The 15,281-nt window shown below is 34.4% G+C and overlaps 1 protein-coding gene across 2 annotated transcripts; it reads right to left on the bottom strand.

The window, feature by feature from the left end:
* Positions 1 to 688: 688 nt before the first annotated feature.
* LOC105116324 (mediator of RNA polymerase II transcription subunit 1-like) lies at positions 689 to 6,713 on the bottom strand. Of its 2 annotated transcripts, XM_011013620.1 has the most exons (6): positions 6,329 to 6,713; positions 5,594 to 6,244; positions 4,715 to 5,463; positions 4,531 to 4,620; positions 1,696 to 2,403; positions 689 to 1,346 (listed from the first exon to the last, which is right to left on the bottom strand). In XM_011013620.1, the coding sequence occupies exons 2-6, from the start codon at positions 5,700 to 5,702 to the stop codon at positions 1,218 to 1,220; spliced, it is 1,785 nt and encodes a 594-aa protein (XP_011011922.1). In that variant the 5' UTR covers positions 5,703 to 6,244; positions 6,329 to 6,713; the 3' UTR covers positions 689 to 1,217. The 2 variants fall into 2 exon arrangements, with proteins under 2 accessions (XP_011011922.1, XP_011011920.1); XM_011013618.1 differs by having other exon boundaries at positions 5,594 to 6,713.
* Between the last annotated feature and the right edge of the window lie 8,568 nt (positions 6,714 to 15,281).

The following is a 15,281-nucleotide window of genomic DNA, read 5'->3' as shown; positions in this document are numbered from 1 at the left end:
AACAAACAAAATAACTACAGTTCTTCATGAGTCAGAGCACTTACATTCTTGTGTGAAGATATTTGAGCTGGCACCGGGAATTAATGGTTCAGTTGTAGCAATGTTTCTAAAAAAAATAATTTTTTATATTTTTAAATTGTTTTAAAGTTAAAAATAATTTTTTAAAAATAAAAAATATTATTTTAATATATCTTTAAATGAAATTACTACCATCTTAAAATAAATGCCCATGGATAAGGCAGCGTGTCCCGTGATTGCTGGCTAATGGACTTTGGAGGCTGAAATAGATTCTTTAAAAGCCCCTAACGTAACCTTCCAACTACCAGAGGTTTTTAGAGATTGACGATGGTTAAAATGTTACCATTTTTTTCGTGGTTGATTATATTCTTCAAGAAAATGGTATCAACAATTACTTTGTTAAAATTAAACTAATATGGGAAATTTAAATAAAAAATGCTCCTGAATATTTATAAAAATAAAGTACTTAATTTGTGCCGGGACCCGTTTTCGTATTATTACTATTTTGAGCACGAATTGACCATACACCTAAACATGGCTTGAACAAAGGAGGGCGGGCGCATCAATCTCTGCAAGCCAATTGATATTTATTATTATTATTATTATTATTATTATTTTGGGGGGGAGGGGGTGTCTAAAAACAATAGGGTAATATGATAACAACGGAAAATAAATTAAATTCAGGACTAAGATTTCTTCTTATTCATGTGCAATTTGTGCCTAAAAAATATTGACATGATTTGCTCAAAATGAAACGACAGCACCAAAAATACTTGGTATAAAACATGAACTAAACTAAAAATGGAGCCCTTTTGATTTCCTCTTTTTTTTTCTCGTAAAATTTGACAAAAACACCATAAGCTTTTCTTTGTAAAATCAAACCCTCTAGAGATGTAAAGTAAAAAGACCAAATACCCCCCCGAATGACGCAGCGATCTCTCCCAGACGACAGAGCCTCTAACCTACCCTCTCCCGAACCAACCGTAACACCTTGAAAAATTACCCCCTGTTGGGAAGGCAGGATTGGGGCATCCGTAACTTATTGCACCATTTGCAAAATGCAAGGGTTCCAACCAAAAATCCACCCCCTCCTATTCGCAACTTACCAGCCTTCTTAAAAAGAAAGCAAAGGGAAAAAGAAACTAGCCACCTGTCATCAAAAAATGGAGTTTCTGGGTCTACTATTTCAGAGAACAGCATTAAGCATCTGATCCAGAGTCAGAGGAGCTGGATGCAAGGGAAGATCCTCCCAAAGTCGCAGCATGACACTCATTCAGCTTTAGTTGCATGCCTTGACACACTTTCAGGGATGGCTTCTTTGTAACATACTGCAAGGTGAAATCATGAAAATGAGTACAGCAGCACTTAAAATTCATAACAAGAGACTTCTCAACAGAAGCCCCTGACCAGGATGATCTGAAAAAAATTGGGCGATCACTGTTCCAACTTTCACCCGGCTAGTCAAGTGACTACACTTGGTTGCATGAAACTAAAAATGGGGTTAACAACCTGAAGCAGTTGCAACCAAAAGTTTGACAAATTTATGCCCCCAAAGTAAAAGTGGAAAAGAACACAAGCACTCCACATAAAATATCAAATGGGCACTTTCAAACTTCTTAAAACCTAAGCAGAGTAATATCTAGATGGAAAAACAAGGAATGAGCTCTTGGTATTTACCTCCTGAATGAAGGCATTAATTTCTTCCTCTGTGAGTCCTTCATCCTCCCCTGAATTTTCCTCCCACCCAAGAGAACGAAGGAACTTAGCCTCTTCTTCCTCGGAAAATCTTTGAACCTCTTCTAAACTCCCACCATTGCTAATCAATTCAGCACCGTTCTGAATAGCATGAGGACTCGGGGCACTGACAGGTTCCTTGTTTACTTCACAAGAGTTCTCACTGGTGGGAGACAAAACAACAGATGCTGAATATGCAACTGAAGAAGTGTTCATAGCAGTTTTCTTCTTCAGGTCATTAAAGAAATCATTCCTGCTCTGGGCTCTCTTTTCCCCACCAAATCCTGAATTTAAAGTCAAGCTAGTTGGCTTACGCTCCCCTAGAGAAAGCTTTGGGTTGTTTGAACTCCTCACAGGTGCAGATGGAACTGAAGGAGCAGCAAGTTGGCTATTTGCAGTTCTGCTGGAAGTATTTGTTGGACTAGCAACATCCTTTGGAGAAGGGGAGACACCATTTTCCCATACTGGTTTGAGAACAAAAAGCTTCCCATGAGATGTCTTAGGAGCATCAGATTTGACATTTACCCCTACAGAAGATTGATTAGCCAGGTGCAATGAAGAAGACTGCTGGTGTAAGCTCTTGGCAACCGTATTCATCTCAGCAGGCCTGATTCCTGTTTTAGGCTTCGATTTATCAGAAGAACTGGGAACCTGAGGAAAGAAAATTAGCAAATGGTTACCCACAATTTTTGTGGTTCACAAGGTAAGGAAGAAGAATCAAGGGCCGCAGTAATCACAAATGTCAAATAACCACTGTCTGCATGTGTCATCATTCAAACTTGGTTATTGACATCTTGGACAACTAGCTAACTCCATACAAACCGATGCATTGACATTGAAACATGGTAAGTTCAGTGTTGTCAAAGGCGAAAGGCGTTAAAAGGCACCAAGCATGTAAAATGCCCGAGGCACTCGCCCGAATGAACCAAGGCGATATGCCATAGATTAAAAAAATATTTGTACAATATTATATTATATTATATAAATCTAAAATGTATGTCTTCCCAATTAAGATCAGATCATTAAAAAATCAAAAAAGAATATAAAATACCATAACATGGTCATATAAAGTTATATTTTTCACCCTTAAAACAAAATAGGTCAAAACATATATCAATTAAAAGAAAAAATCAACATGGAAAAATAAGTATTTCAATCAGGCGCTTGCTTTAAGACCTAGCACCCACTCAAGAGGCGCTTGCCTAGGCAGCACTTCATTGAAATTCATTGCCTGAGGCTAATAAAGGCGTGGGGGCCTTGACTGGAGCGCCTCGTCTGGCCTCTATAACACTGGGTAAGTTATAACTCAGTCAAAAACCTGAATCACAAAGGTCAAATACAAAGCAAAAAAGGAACCTGTACAATTCACGACTCGGAACAATCAAGCAGGAGAAAGAGGCTAACTGTAGTAGACAAGGAACTATTGTCGACTATAGATAATAGTTCCTCAACATTAACAAAGTTTTCATACTTGCACAAAAAATACACAAGATCTGTTCGTAGAAAAATTAAAAAAAACTTCATATTATCCTCCAAACATCATTCTGTGCTCCTTGTACATGGATATACAAACCCATACCGATACTTGAGAGTTAACATAACCTAAGCATCAATACAGAAAGGCAACAGAAACTAAAGGTTTGCAAAAGACACAAAAGTGAGAGCATGCTTCAAGCTTTACCAGTCAAAAACACACAAAAAAAGATGTATTAGAAATAAATGACATTAATTAAGGTTTCACGTCCCATGGTTGAATATCCTTTACTTTCAGTGGTATAATAATGGGTCCGTACTAAAAATAAGTAGATGGGGATACAAAAAGAGTTGACCATAAGAAACGCGAGCTAATGAAACTTATACAAAAAAAAAAAAAAAAACCTCAAATGAACAATAGAAAGAAGGTTTCCACAAAAGCCAAAGCAAATCACACCCACAGAACTAAGAGACTGAAGTACACTAGAAGCCTAAACTTCCAGCATTCTCAGAAAAACATAATTTGAAATCCCCCATGGCAGCGTGATCATACAACAGAAACACAAGCATTCAGGTCTATAACAGAGCATCAAGCTAGCAAAATGCATTTAATCATACAATACCCATGGGACGTTTGAAGATGGGCATGTACGGTGCAGAGTGCAGCATGCATGCACGTACTCATAGTCTGTATGGATGAGTGCAAACTACATGAAGAAGAGAGCAACAGAACATAGTCTCATACTCAAAAGGATAATCAGGTAACCTAGATAACATTCCATTTAAAATAATCATAACAAGGAACTACGGCAATCAATCAACTAATCCAACTAAAAGGTATGCTGTCAAAAGCAATTGTATTTGGGGTTTTGATCAAAAGTAGTTTTATTAGCAGGCAAAATTCAAGATCAATTATAGATCAAAATTGGCCTAAATTCCTTGCAAAAGGAACTAAGGCAATCAATCAACTAATCCAACTAAAAGGTCTGCTGTCAAAAGCAATTGTATTTGTGGTTTTGATCAAAGTTAGTTTTATTAGCAGGCAAAATTCAAGATCAATTATAGATCAGAATTGGCCTAAATTCCTCACCAAAGGACTAATATCCAAAGTTCCAGATGAAGACCAGAATCTCTATTAGTGAATGCTGATCAGCAAGCAACATACAAGATGTTGAAAAAAGGTAAATTAGCAGATAAAAGGTAGAGCACATGGTATGATGATTTATCAGTGACCTACAAGGTTAAACTACCAAATGGGACATTTATGAAACAAGCTCTCTTAAATATCAGATGCTGTTCTCTTACCAAATTCTTAGGCATTGAGGGAGTCACAGGTATTAATTGCCTTGATTGCTTAATAGCCAATTCCTCAAGCCTTTGTGTCTGGACAGACAGCTGTGGATTTGAAATATATCTCATTAGACAAACTATGGTCTATAGCTATGAATGACATGATAGAAGGAAAGGCAAAGGAACCCTGCTCAGTTACCTGTGGCGCAGTGCGAGTTCTTGATGGAGCCTGAGTCAAAGTTTCAGCCATATTGAGACCAGCCATTCCACTAGAAGTCCCAGATGAAGAAGCAACAACAGTCTGTGCAGCAGATGACGAACTTGTACTGCTGTTTGCAATAATAGTGGGCACCTCTGCCAGAGCTGATGTCCATCCCTCCCCACCGATCAAAGCAGAACTGCCAACAGGCAAGCTCTGAACACTTGAGCTTATACCAGGAGATGAAACTCTTGCTATATCAGGCACTCCTTGCCTATCTTCACTTCCAAGTGAAGGAAAATCCTTTTCAAACACTGCCTTCTGACTGCTACTACCAAAACTACCCCCAGAAATCAAACCATTGCCGTTGGTGTTAGTGTTGCCACTCCCATTTTTTAAGTCCGATGCAGCTCTGCGAGGCATCAGCTCAACATGTTTCCTCGATACCATTGAACTGGTACGTCGCAAGGTATCCTTCTGAATCCTGTTGGTTAATAAGCCTCCCAAGGGATCAGAAGAGTCCCTGTCCCAATTATCCATAAAGCTAGACCTCTCTTTATCCCTTTCTCGATCTTTATCGCGGTGACTTCTACTAAAACTACTGTAAGGATGCTTTGCAGATCCATTGCTAGAACTTCTTCGTGAATTAGATGAAGATGTCCGGTCCAGAAAGCCAGGGCGAGGGGAATCAAAATCATTTATGCTCTTAGAGCTCCTATTTCTCGTGTGATTTGCCAATGAAGGGACATCTATACAACAAATTAAACAATTAGCACCCATAACAAAAGCTATCAATTAATGCAAGCCACTTAAGATGACCAAACACAAAAAACGAAACAATACCATATGAAATTTATCTAACACAAAATTGCAAAATACCTGAGTGAGAAGAAGATGATGCGAAGTGATGGGCTAAACTGCCAGCCCCAGAGACAGTGCCTGTACTTTTCAGCCATTCTGGTACTAAAGAGGGTTCACTTTTTTCCATAAGGACGAGCACTGACCATCATCAGATTGAAAAGGAAAAAAAAGAGGACACTTCTTCACCCCCTCCAAAGAGAACTATTATCCTTCCCAAGAGAACTATTATCCCATACAAAACCACTACCTTGTAGCCCCTAACCCTACTTTTTCTCCCCTGAAAGAAACACCACCCTGATTGAACAATCACCAACTAACCAGCATACAAATTATCTAGCCTGTGGCAGTTTCCACCACAAATTAATCAAAAGCAAACATAATTCAAAACCGGCACCACGCCACTCTATCTCTACACCTCTATCTTTTATCAAAAGATGTATTTGCAAATATATATAATAACACCACACACTCAACAGGCCCTCGTCTTTAACAAGAGTCCCAGTTCAGCAAAAAGCCTAAGGCACCAACCAAGGAAAACCCAAAATTCTAAACCAATAATAGTTCACTTGAAATTCAATGAAAACTCCCAAAAAAGCCAAAAAAAGAGAGTAGAAACCCTAGCTAATACACTTGAATGTCTCTTTTCGCGTAACTGCAATGTTCTAGGGTCTGTTACATGAACAAATTCAACAAGAATTAGAGAGAGCGAGATGAAGGCACAAGGCCAGAGAGATAACAGAGAGAAGTGCTAACCCTAACAAAAGGAAGGCTATATCCCAAAACGCAATCGTTTAAATAACCGCTCCACAAAAAGTAAAGTGTGGGTATCTTGTATTTTAAATGTTCTCCCTCAGAAATCTTTAACCAATAGGTTTCGGAAGGGAGTTTCAGTGTTATAGAGAGAAATAACACAGACAAGGAAGAAGCAGATTTCAGTGTTAATGCGAGAGACGATGGGTTTTCTTTTTGCTGTTGCTGTTGCTAAGAGGAAATTAGGGTTTTGTTTTGTTTGTGTGCTTATATGAGGAGGGGGATGGAGAGAGGCGTAATTTCTGTTAGTTTTGGATACTCAGAATGAAACGTATGAAGAACAGCCTCCCCTCTCTCTTCTTCTAAAAATATCATTAATTCAAAGGAAAAAAAAAAAACTATATTTTTTTTATGGTTTTCTTTTTATTTGTTTCTTTTATGGGCCTAGTCCGAATATGTACATTAGAATTGACTTGGACTTTCTGGACTGTACCGATAGATTATCATTTTCTAGGTGAAGTTGGTTTTTATATTTTTAAAGTATTTTTTAAAATTTATTATTTTTATTTTTAATTATTTTTAATATTTTTAAATTATTTTAATATGTTAATATTAAAAATTATTTTTAAAAATAAAAAATATTATTTTAATATACTAAAAAAATATTTTAAAAAACAATTATTGCTATACTTTCAAACATCTAAATATATAATGAGATTATTACTTGTTTTGGTAGAATATATTGTTATTTGTTCTCATTTATTTTATTTTTTTATACAGGAAATAAAATCCAATTATAATTTGGGCAGTTTTTTTTTTTTATATAACTTAAAACGGTGGCTTGCATGGTGTTAGGTCTAAATAGGTGCCTGGCTTAAAAACAAATAATGGATGGTGATCTGTTTGGTTAATGCATACATGAACCTGCACGTGCATTGCACGTGTCATGATACTGTGTTGGTGTGATTTTGTTTTGTGGTGTTAGAAGGCTGCGTCTGGTTTTCGGATCCGAAGATTAACCCGTGTTTATTAACTAAAAAGGTGTTAACTGGGTAGTGAATGGTTGTAATTAATTCGAGCGTCTTCTATTTGTTTCTTCAGTTGGCAGAATTCATCCATGGGTGGGTGAAATAAAGCTAACAGTATAATTATATTATTCTACATAAAGCTACTAATTACATTGTAAACTGTAATAATATCAAAAACGACATTGTTCATCAAAACTCATTACATTATAAATTGCATAATTTATAAAGGCATTGTCTACTGGAGCTCCAGGTACAGACACCTGACACAGAGACAATCCATTCCTAGCCACAAAAATTTCAAAGCTATGTGAGGAATTGCGCCCTAGACTACAAACACTTAACGCTTGGGTTGTTATGCTTTAGTGCTAGGGTTATACTTGCAAGTTGGCTACCCAACCAAGCCAGTAAGGTCTATTAGCAAAACCCTTTTCTGTTGGGTTAGGCATTAAAACCTAACTGTTTTGAGTACAAACGCAAACCCTAAATCCAAAACAAACACTCTCGAGCTCGTCCATGTAAGGATCCAAATCCCAACCCCATTGAATTTGGCCACAGATTTATCCCTCAACTTTCTTGGCTTATGATAGCAAAGGACCTACACCTAAACACCTTTGGGTCTCGACATGGACTCAGCCTTTAACTTTCTTGGGTCCGCACTCTGACCTCACCCCAACCCTTTTGGGGTCTGAAATGGAAAGGACCGAAACCCTTTAGGTATTAACATGGACCTAACCTCCTACCCCATTAGTTTCGCACTTCAACCCAAATCCAACCCTTTAGGTTGCGGATAGGGAATGGCTCTACCTAAACCCATTTGGGTTGGACCCTGACCCCAAACTCAACCTTACTTGGGTCATGACAAAAGGCCCAAGTGACTATGGTAACCCCAACGCCACATGGTGCAAGGGCAATCCAAGCACCGAGTTTCTGCTTCTCATTATTATTATAATATTATTACTTATAATAAAAATACTATTATTTATACCATAACTAATAATATTTTTAGTATTTATACTATTAATTATAAATAGAATAATAATATTTATAGCATAAATAATACTAGTTTTTATATAAATATTATAAATTTTAATACAAACAATAATATTGTTAACATAAATACTATTCATTATAATAAAATAATAATATTTGTAACATCAATTATATTATTTTTAAAAGTAATACTCTGAATTATAAGAAAAATTAAAATATTTATAACACAAATAACATTATTTTTTATATTAATATAGCCACCCTCGTCGCCATATGGCACTCAGGTTTGTGCGTGGGGTTGGCACGCCCTGACTCAACCAAGCACTTCGAAGCACCACTTGGCGCTCAGTTTGCTAGGGAAGGGTTTCCCTAGCGCCACGTCGAGTTAGGGCAGTGCAAGACCTATTGGGCTAGGGTTATAACGCCGAACCCAAGACAATCGAGCCCTGCCTCATATCCAAGATCATCGGGCCATTTGCCATGACCCAAATGTGCTGACTCACCCCAAGTCACCCCTATCACCACGTGGTGCTTGGGTATGTAAATAGGGTTGCATGGCCTGACTCACCCAAGTACTCACAAGCATCACATGGCAGACCTGAGCGCCAATGTGCGGGGGTGACCCGAGTAACACCTAGCGCTTGAGTCATGGTAAAAGGCCTAATTGGCTACTGCAGCCCTAACACCACGTGGCGCAAGGGCAACTCAAGCGCCAAGTTTTTGCTTCTCATTGTTATTATAATATAATATTATAGCTTCTAATAAAAAATACTAATATTTATACCTAACTGATAATATTTTTACTATTCAAGCTATTAATTATAAAAAAAATAATATTTATAGCACAAATAATATTATTTTTTATATAAATATTTTAAAAATTTTAAAAAATAATATTTGTACCACTAATTATACTATTTTTAAGAGTAATACTTTTAATTATAAGAAAAATTAAAATATTTTGTAATGCAAATTATATTATTTATAATATAAAAACTTTTAATTGTAATAAAAATTAAAATATTTATCATACAAATAAAACTATTTTTTATAGTAATACATTTCATTATAATAAAAATTAAAATATGTAAAATATTTCATCAAGACCCAATAGGGTTATGACACCGGACCCAAGACAATCGGGTATTGCCTTAGACCCAAGATAATTGGGCCTTTTGCCATGACTAAAATGTGTTGGCTCACCCTAAGACCCCCACAGAAATGTGGGGCTCAGGTCTGTACATGGGGTTGGCACGCCCTGGTTTATCTAAGCACTCCCAAGCACCACATGACGCTTAATTTTGATTGCTAGGGAAAGGTCACTTAGGCCACATGGTGCTAGGACAATGCAAGACCCATTGAGCTAGGGTATGGCGTCGAACTCAAAACAATCGGATCCTGTCTCATACTCAAGATAATTGGGCCCTTTACCATGACCTAAATGTGTTGACTCACCTCAAGCCAGCCCCATCACCACGTGGCGCTCGTGTCTGTACATGGGATTGGCGTGCCCTGGCTCACCAAGCACTTCCAACCGCCATTTAACGCTCGGTTCTGATTGCTATGGAAGGGTCGCCCTAACACCATGTGGCGTAAGGCCAAACCAAGCGCCACTTGGTGCTGGGGCACATGAAGCGTTAAGTGTCCGCTTCCCATTGTTATTATAATATTATTACTTATAATAAAAATAATACTATTTATCTTATAATTATTTTTATTTTTATTTTTATTAAAAATATGCGGGTTAATGCGTCCACGCCCAACACCAAGTTAGGACATGTCCACGTCCACCTGTCCATACCCACCCTTAAGTTAAGTCTGCACGCGTCTCCACCCAACCCCCAATTGGGTCTTTTCTCATAAAATATTATGAATTGCTACAAATCATTCTATTCAATCTCTAAGTTTTTTTTTTTATCACCAACACAATTTTTTTTATCATGAAATATTGGCTCCATCACACATTTAGTTTCTATTATTTATCTAACATTGTTCACAATTATAACACTATCAAACATATTTGTTTCATAACTCACGACAGGGTGTGGGCATGTCATCTCGTGATGCTTAAATTATGTGGTTTGAAAGGCTATGTTTGTTTTCTAGTTCATGTTTTTTTAAAATATCTTGATTTTTTTAGCTTTAAATTATTTTTTGTGTGTGTTCTTAGATCATTTTGATGTGCTAATATCAAAAATAAATTTTTAAAAATAAATAAAATATTACTTTCATGTATTTTCTAGTAAAAATCACTTTGAAAAATAATATTGATCGCATTTTCAAGCGCTGCCTAAATTTAACCATGGCGTTGTGTTTCTATGTCAATGGAAGATGGTAGTGTAATCGTTTACTAGAAATGCAGTAATACATTAATGACAATGATTTTATTTATTTATGATATAGCTAGCTAGCGCTCAACTGCAAACCAAATCAAAAATAAATTTAACATAAAAAATATATTCAAGTATTGTGATGAATTTTAAAGATGCAGAAAATATCTTTAACTCAAATCATAGACCCCATTAAGTCCAATAACATAGTTTCATTTAATTATATGATAAAAAAGTGATAGTAAATGGACTGAATTTAAAAAGAAAAATATTCATGATGACTTGCATAAACAATATTTGCTAAAAGAAAAAATCATGAAACTCAATTCCAAAACATCTTAATACTAAAGGATAAAATTGAAAAAATTAAAATAAGAAAAAAAAGCAACCTAAGTTGGCTTGGAAGACTTGCGACCAAGGTTGTGAGGTCAGAATAACCTTATATAAATGAAATAAAAATAATAATGATGCTCAATTTCCAACAATCCAAATATAAAAGGATGAAATAAAAAAAAATCAATCAACAAAAAAATAAAACACCAACAAATCCTAGTAAGATCATTAAGTTTTACAAGTCAGATCATGCGAACATGATAAACAAATAGAAGGCAAAATGGAATTTTTTTTTATAAAATCCAATTTTCAAACAAAATAAAGTGTTGAAGGGTGAAGCCAAAAAATTATTCAATCTTGAAAAAATTGCCTAAAAAAATATTGGAGTTAACCTAGATTAGCCCACTAAACTAACGACTTAGGTTATGAAACTGACATAACCTTAGATAAAGAAAAGTAAAAAAATTCATGAAACTCAATTTTCAATAAATTCAAAGTTGAAAAAGAAAATTGGTGTCAAAATAGATCTAAATAAAGGCTAATGTCAATCTGAATTTACATTTCAGACCCATGATCAATGTTATGAGAACAAGATTATTACACTAAAAAAAATCAATCAACAAAAAATAAAATAAAATCATTAAGCATATTAAATGGAAATACATATATTTTAATTTGCTGAAGATTACTAGAGATTACAAGCCAAAAAAACAAAACTTTTGAAGGAAATCAAGGAAAAAAACAAAAATAAGAGAATGAATAAACTAAGCAAAGGAAAAATAAATTGAAGTGGCAGTCGCTAAGATTTATAGCGCAGTTTTATTGATGGACTCACCGATAAACCATTTAAATAATATTATTTTTAATTATTCTATCGGTGACTTTTCAAAAATCTATTGATAAATTTTGAATTTCACACTAAAAGTTTTAAATGAGCATCCAAATTTTTTGCAGTCCATTGGTAATTATATGCAGTTAGAGATGCATTAATACCCAACCTTTGAAATTCGCACAGTTCATCAGTGAGTTTGTCGGTAATTATGAATTATGCCGATAAATACCGATGGAATGTGTTCGTCTGTAGAGACGTTAGTGATTATGATATTTCTTGTAAATATTTTACAACTCTCGGTAAAATACGGATAAAAATTATCCATTTATAGAAACATCGATGTTTGTGGCATTTCCAGTAAGTTTTTCTCAACTCTTCATAAAATACTGATGTATACAGTAGTCATCGATATAGACGTCGATGTTTGTGGTATTTTCAGTAAATATTTTTCAATTCTCTATAAAATGCTGACAGATACAGTAGCCGTCAGTATAGACGTCAATGATTGTGGTATTTGCAGTAAATATTTTGCAACTCTCAGTAAAATATTGACGGATGGTTTTTGTCTTTAGAGACGTCGATGATCATGCACTATGCATGAAATATTATGTTTGTATTGCCTATTTACCCTCCTGTAAACACTTAAATTGCAAACTGCCCGTACAAAACAATAACAACAGTTAACAATTATAAACAAATATTTCGTGTTATAAAACATCATTCATAATATTACATTATAAAAAAATGCTCTATAATTTCCTTGATTCTGATAGTTAGTCAGAATTTTTTGGGAGCTTCCTTGATGTTGTCCTTTGTCTTCTCCTTCATTTCTATGACGGTGTTAAAAATATTCTCAAATACGTTCTTTTCTATGTGCATGATGTCAAGGTTATGGCGGAGTAGATTGGACTTCCAATAAGGAAGCTCCCAAAAAATACTTCGCTTTGCCCAATTGTGGGTTAAACCAAAACTAGGAAACTTCTACTTACCTGATTGGATACCAAATACAATGTCACCGTACTTTGATACAACATCATACAATTCTTCACCAAAAAGATACAGGAATGCAACATTATTTTCAACTTTGCCAATAAAGAATTCCTTCATGTTTTTTCTATATCTGTGATTCATTGGTAAGAAACAACAGTGATAGTAAAAAAAGAAGCTTTACTTTTGTTTGTTAGCGTGAATGTCTTATTGTTTTTCATGTAGTATGGATATACTAGTTTTCTATGCGTGCTTCAACCAGAAACCATTCCATAAGCTGGAAAATCATTAATAGTTGACATAACCAAAAGATTGATATCTTCTCTCAAGTTTAGAAGTGTTGAAGTAATAAATAACCCGGTAAAATCAGGGTCGAATCATAAGGAGGTTAATTGTATAATAATAATAATAATAATAATAATAATAATAATAATAATAATCAAAATATGAATAACAACAACAACAATAATAATAATAAGTTATATAGATTTTAAGATGTAAGATTAATGTGAGGATTAAACAATGATAAAAACAAATATTAAGGTTAGAGGATCCACTAATGGTATTTCAAACAAGTGTAGTATAAACTCTTTTTATTAGTCAATTGGAAAACACACACAAAAGAGATTCCAATCGGATTATAAATGGTTAACATGATTACATTAGTTATCTTATTCGAATAATGCTAATATTTGTAAATGTTGTCAGGTATTTATGATTATAACTTATATTAACAACAAATCAAGTTCTTTTCATAGCACAGGTATAGGTTATAGCATACGATTGGGCTATGAAAATACCATGTATTTGTTGTACCAAGTGTTATAAAATATAAATCTAGATTAACCATTTAACAAGAAAAGTATTAAAAGTGAATAAGATACAAATACAAAACATCTTAATATTAAACATTAAAGTCCATGTTGAGTTTACACTATACTTATTTGATTACTACTTAAAAGTGCATTTTTATCATGGTTTTATATCATTATTTTGCACTTGAAGTATCAATAACTCCTTAACTAAAACATGTTTTATAATAATATATCTAATAATATAAGATACATTTAATTTGTGGTAAATGTTCATTTTAAATGCAGGTCTCTCACATAAATAAAAGGATTGATTGATGACTTTAAGAACTTAAATTGCAAGGGCAAAGAGATGACCCAAATTAGAAAAGAGATGTCGGTGCAATTCAAACCAGAACATTGTTCGGTAATTGAGTCATATCTGGAACTACATATCTCAGATTTAGGTTTACTTTATATGGATGGAAAGGTAAGACATAGGACTACAACTTTTATATGGAGCCCAAGATCTAAAAAGGCCATTTTCAAGTCCAAATTATAGCAACAACAAATAAGCCTGAATCTGTCCTCCAACTCGAGCACTGTTCAGTATTTTGACCATATATGGAGTTCTAGAAGTTAAAATGAGCTGAATTTTTTACACAAGAAAGCTGAGACAATTGCCTACAACTTTAATGTTTTTGAGTGGCTCTAATTTTGATGTTATCAATGACGTTTTGGGTAGACAAGAGAAGATAAGGATTGTCACCAAGTCAAGAGTTGGCCACCCACTCATCAATTAGTCATCAAATCAATAGTTCCCAATTTTGGCCTATAAAAGGAGGCATTTGCCATGCATTTAGGCATCTTGATTTTCAAATCAAGATCATGCTCTTGTTTTTTCTCTTTGTATTTTTTGTAATGTTTATGCTTGGCTTTTCTTAATATCAAGTTTATGCCTTTCAATTCCTTTCCTTTGCTTTGTTAACTCTTATCTTATTTATGTTCTTATTTTGTTTATTTATTTTTCTTTATTTTATTATGTCTAGCTAAGTTTATTATGTCAAGGTGAAAAGGTTACACTAATGGTGTAAAAATAAGTATAGTGTAAACTTAATATGGACTTTAATGTTTGATACTAACATGTTTTGTATTTGTTATCTTGTTCACTCTTTAATACTTTGCTTGTTAAATGACTAATCTTGATTTATATTGTATAACACTTGGTACAACAAATGCTTGGCACTTTCATAGTTCATACTGTATGGTATAACTGACACCTGAGTATACTGTATGGTATAACCGACACCTGAGCTATGAAAGGAACTTGATTTGTTGTTAACATAAGTTATAATCATGAATGCTTGACGAGATTTACAAGTACTAGCATTAATCGAATAAGATGACTAATGCAATCATGTTAACAATCTATAATCTAATTGGAATCTCCTTTGTATGTGGTTTCCAATTGAATAATAAGAGTTTATACTATACTTATTTGACATACCATTAGTGGATCCTCTAACATTGACATTTATTGTTATCGTTGTTAAATCTTTACGTTAATATTTTATCTCAAAGTTCTCATCTTCATCATCTTCTTCTTCTTTTTCTTTATTATTATTATTATTACTAATACTACTATTACTACTACTACTACTACTA

The sequence above is a fragment of the Populus euphratica genome, unplaced genomic scaffold, assembly GCF_000495115.2.
Source record: "Populus euphratica unplaced genomic scaffold, PopEup_1.0 scaffold915.1, whole genome shotgun sequence".
NCBI lineage: Eukaryota > Viridiplantae > Streptophyta > Magnoliopsida > Malpighiales > Salicaceae > Populus > Populus euphratica.
The sequence above is the reverse complement of the archived record's forward strand: the minus strand, read 5'-3'. Positions and strand labels throughout refer to the sequence as shown.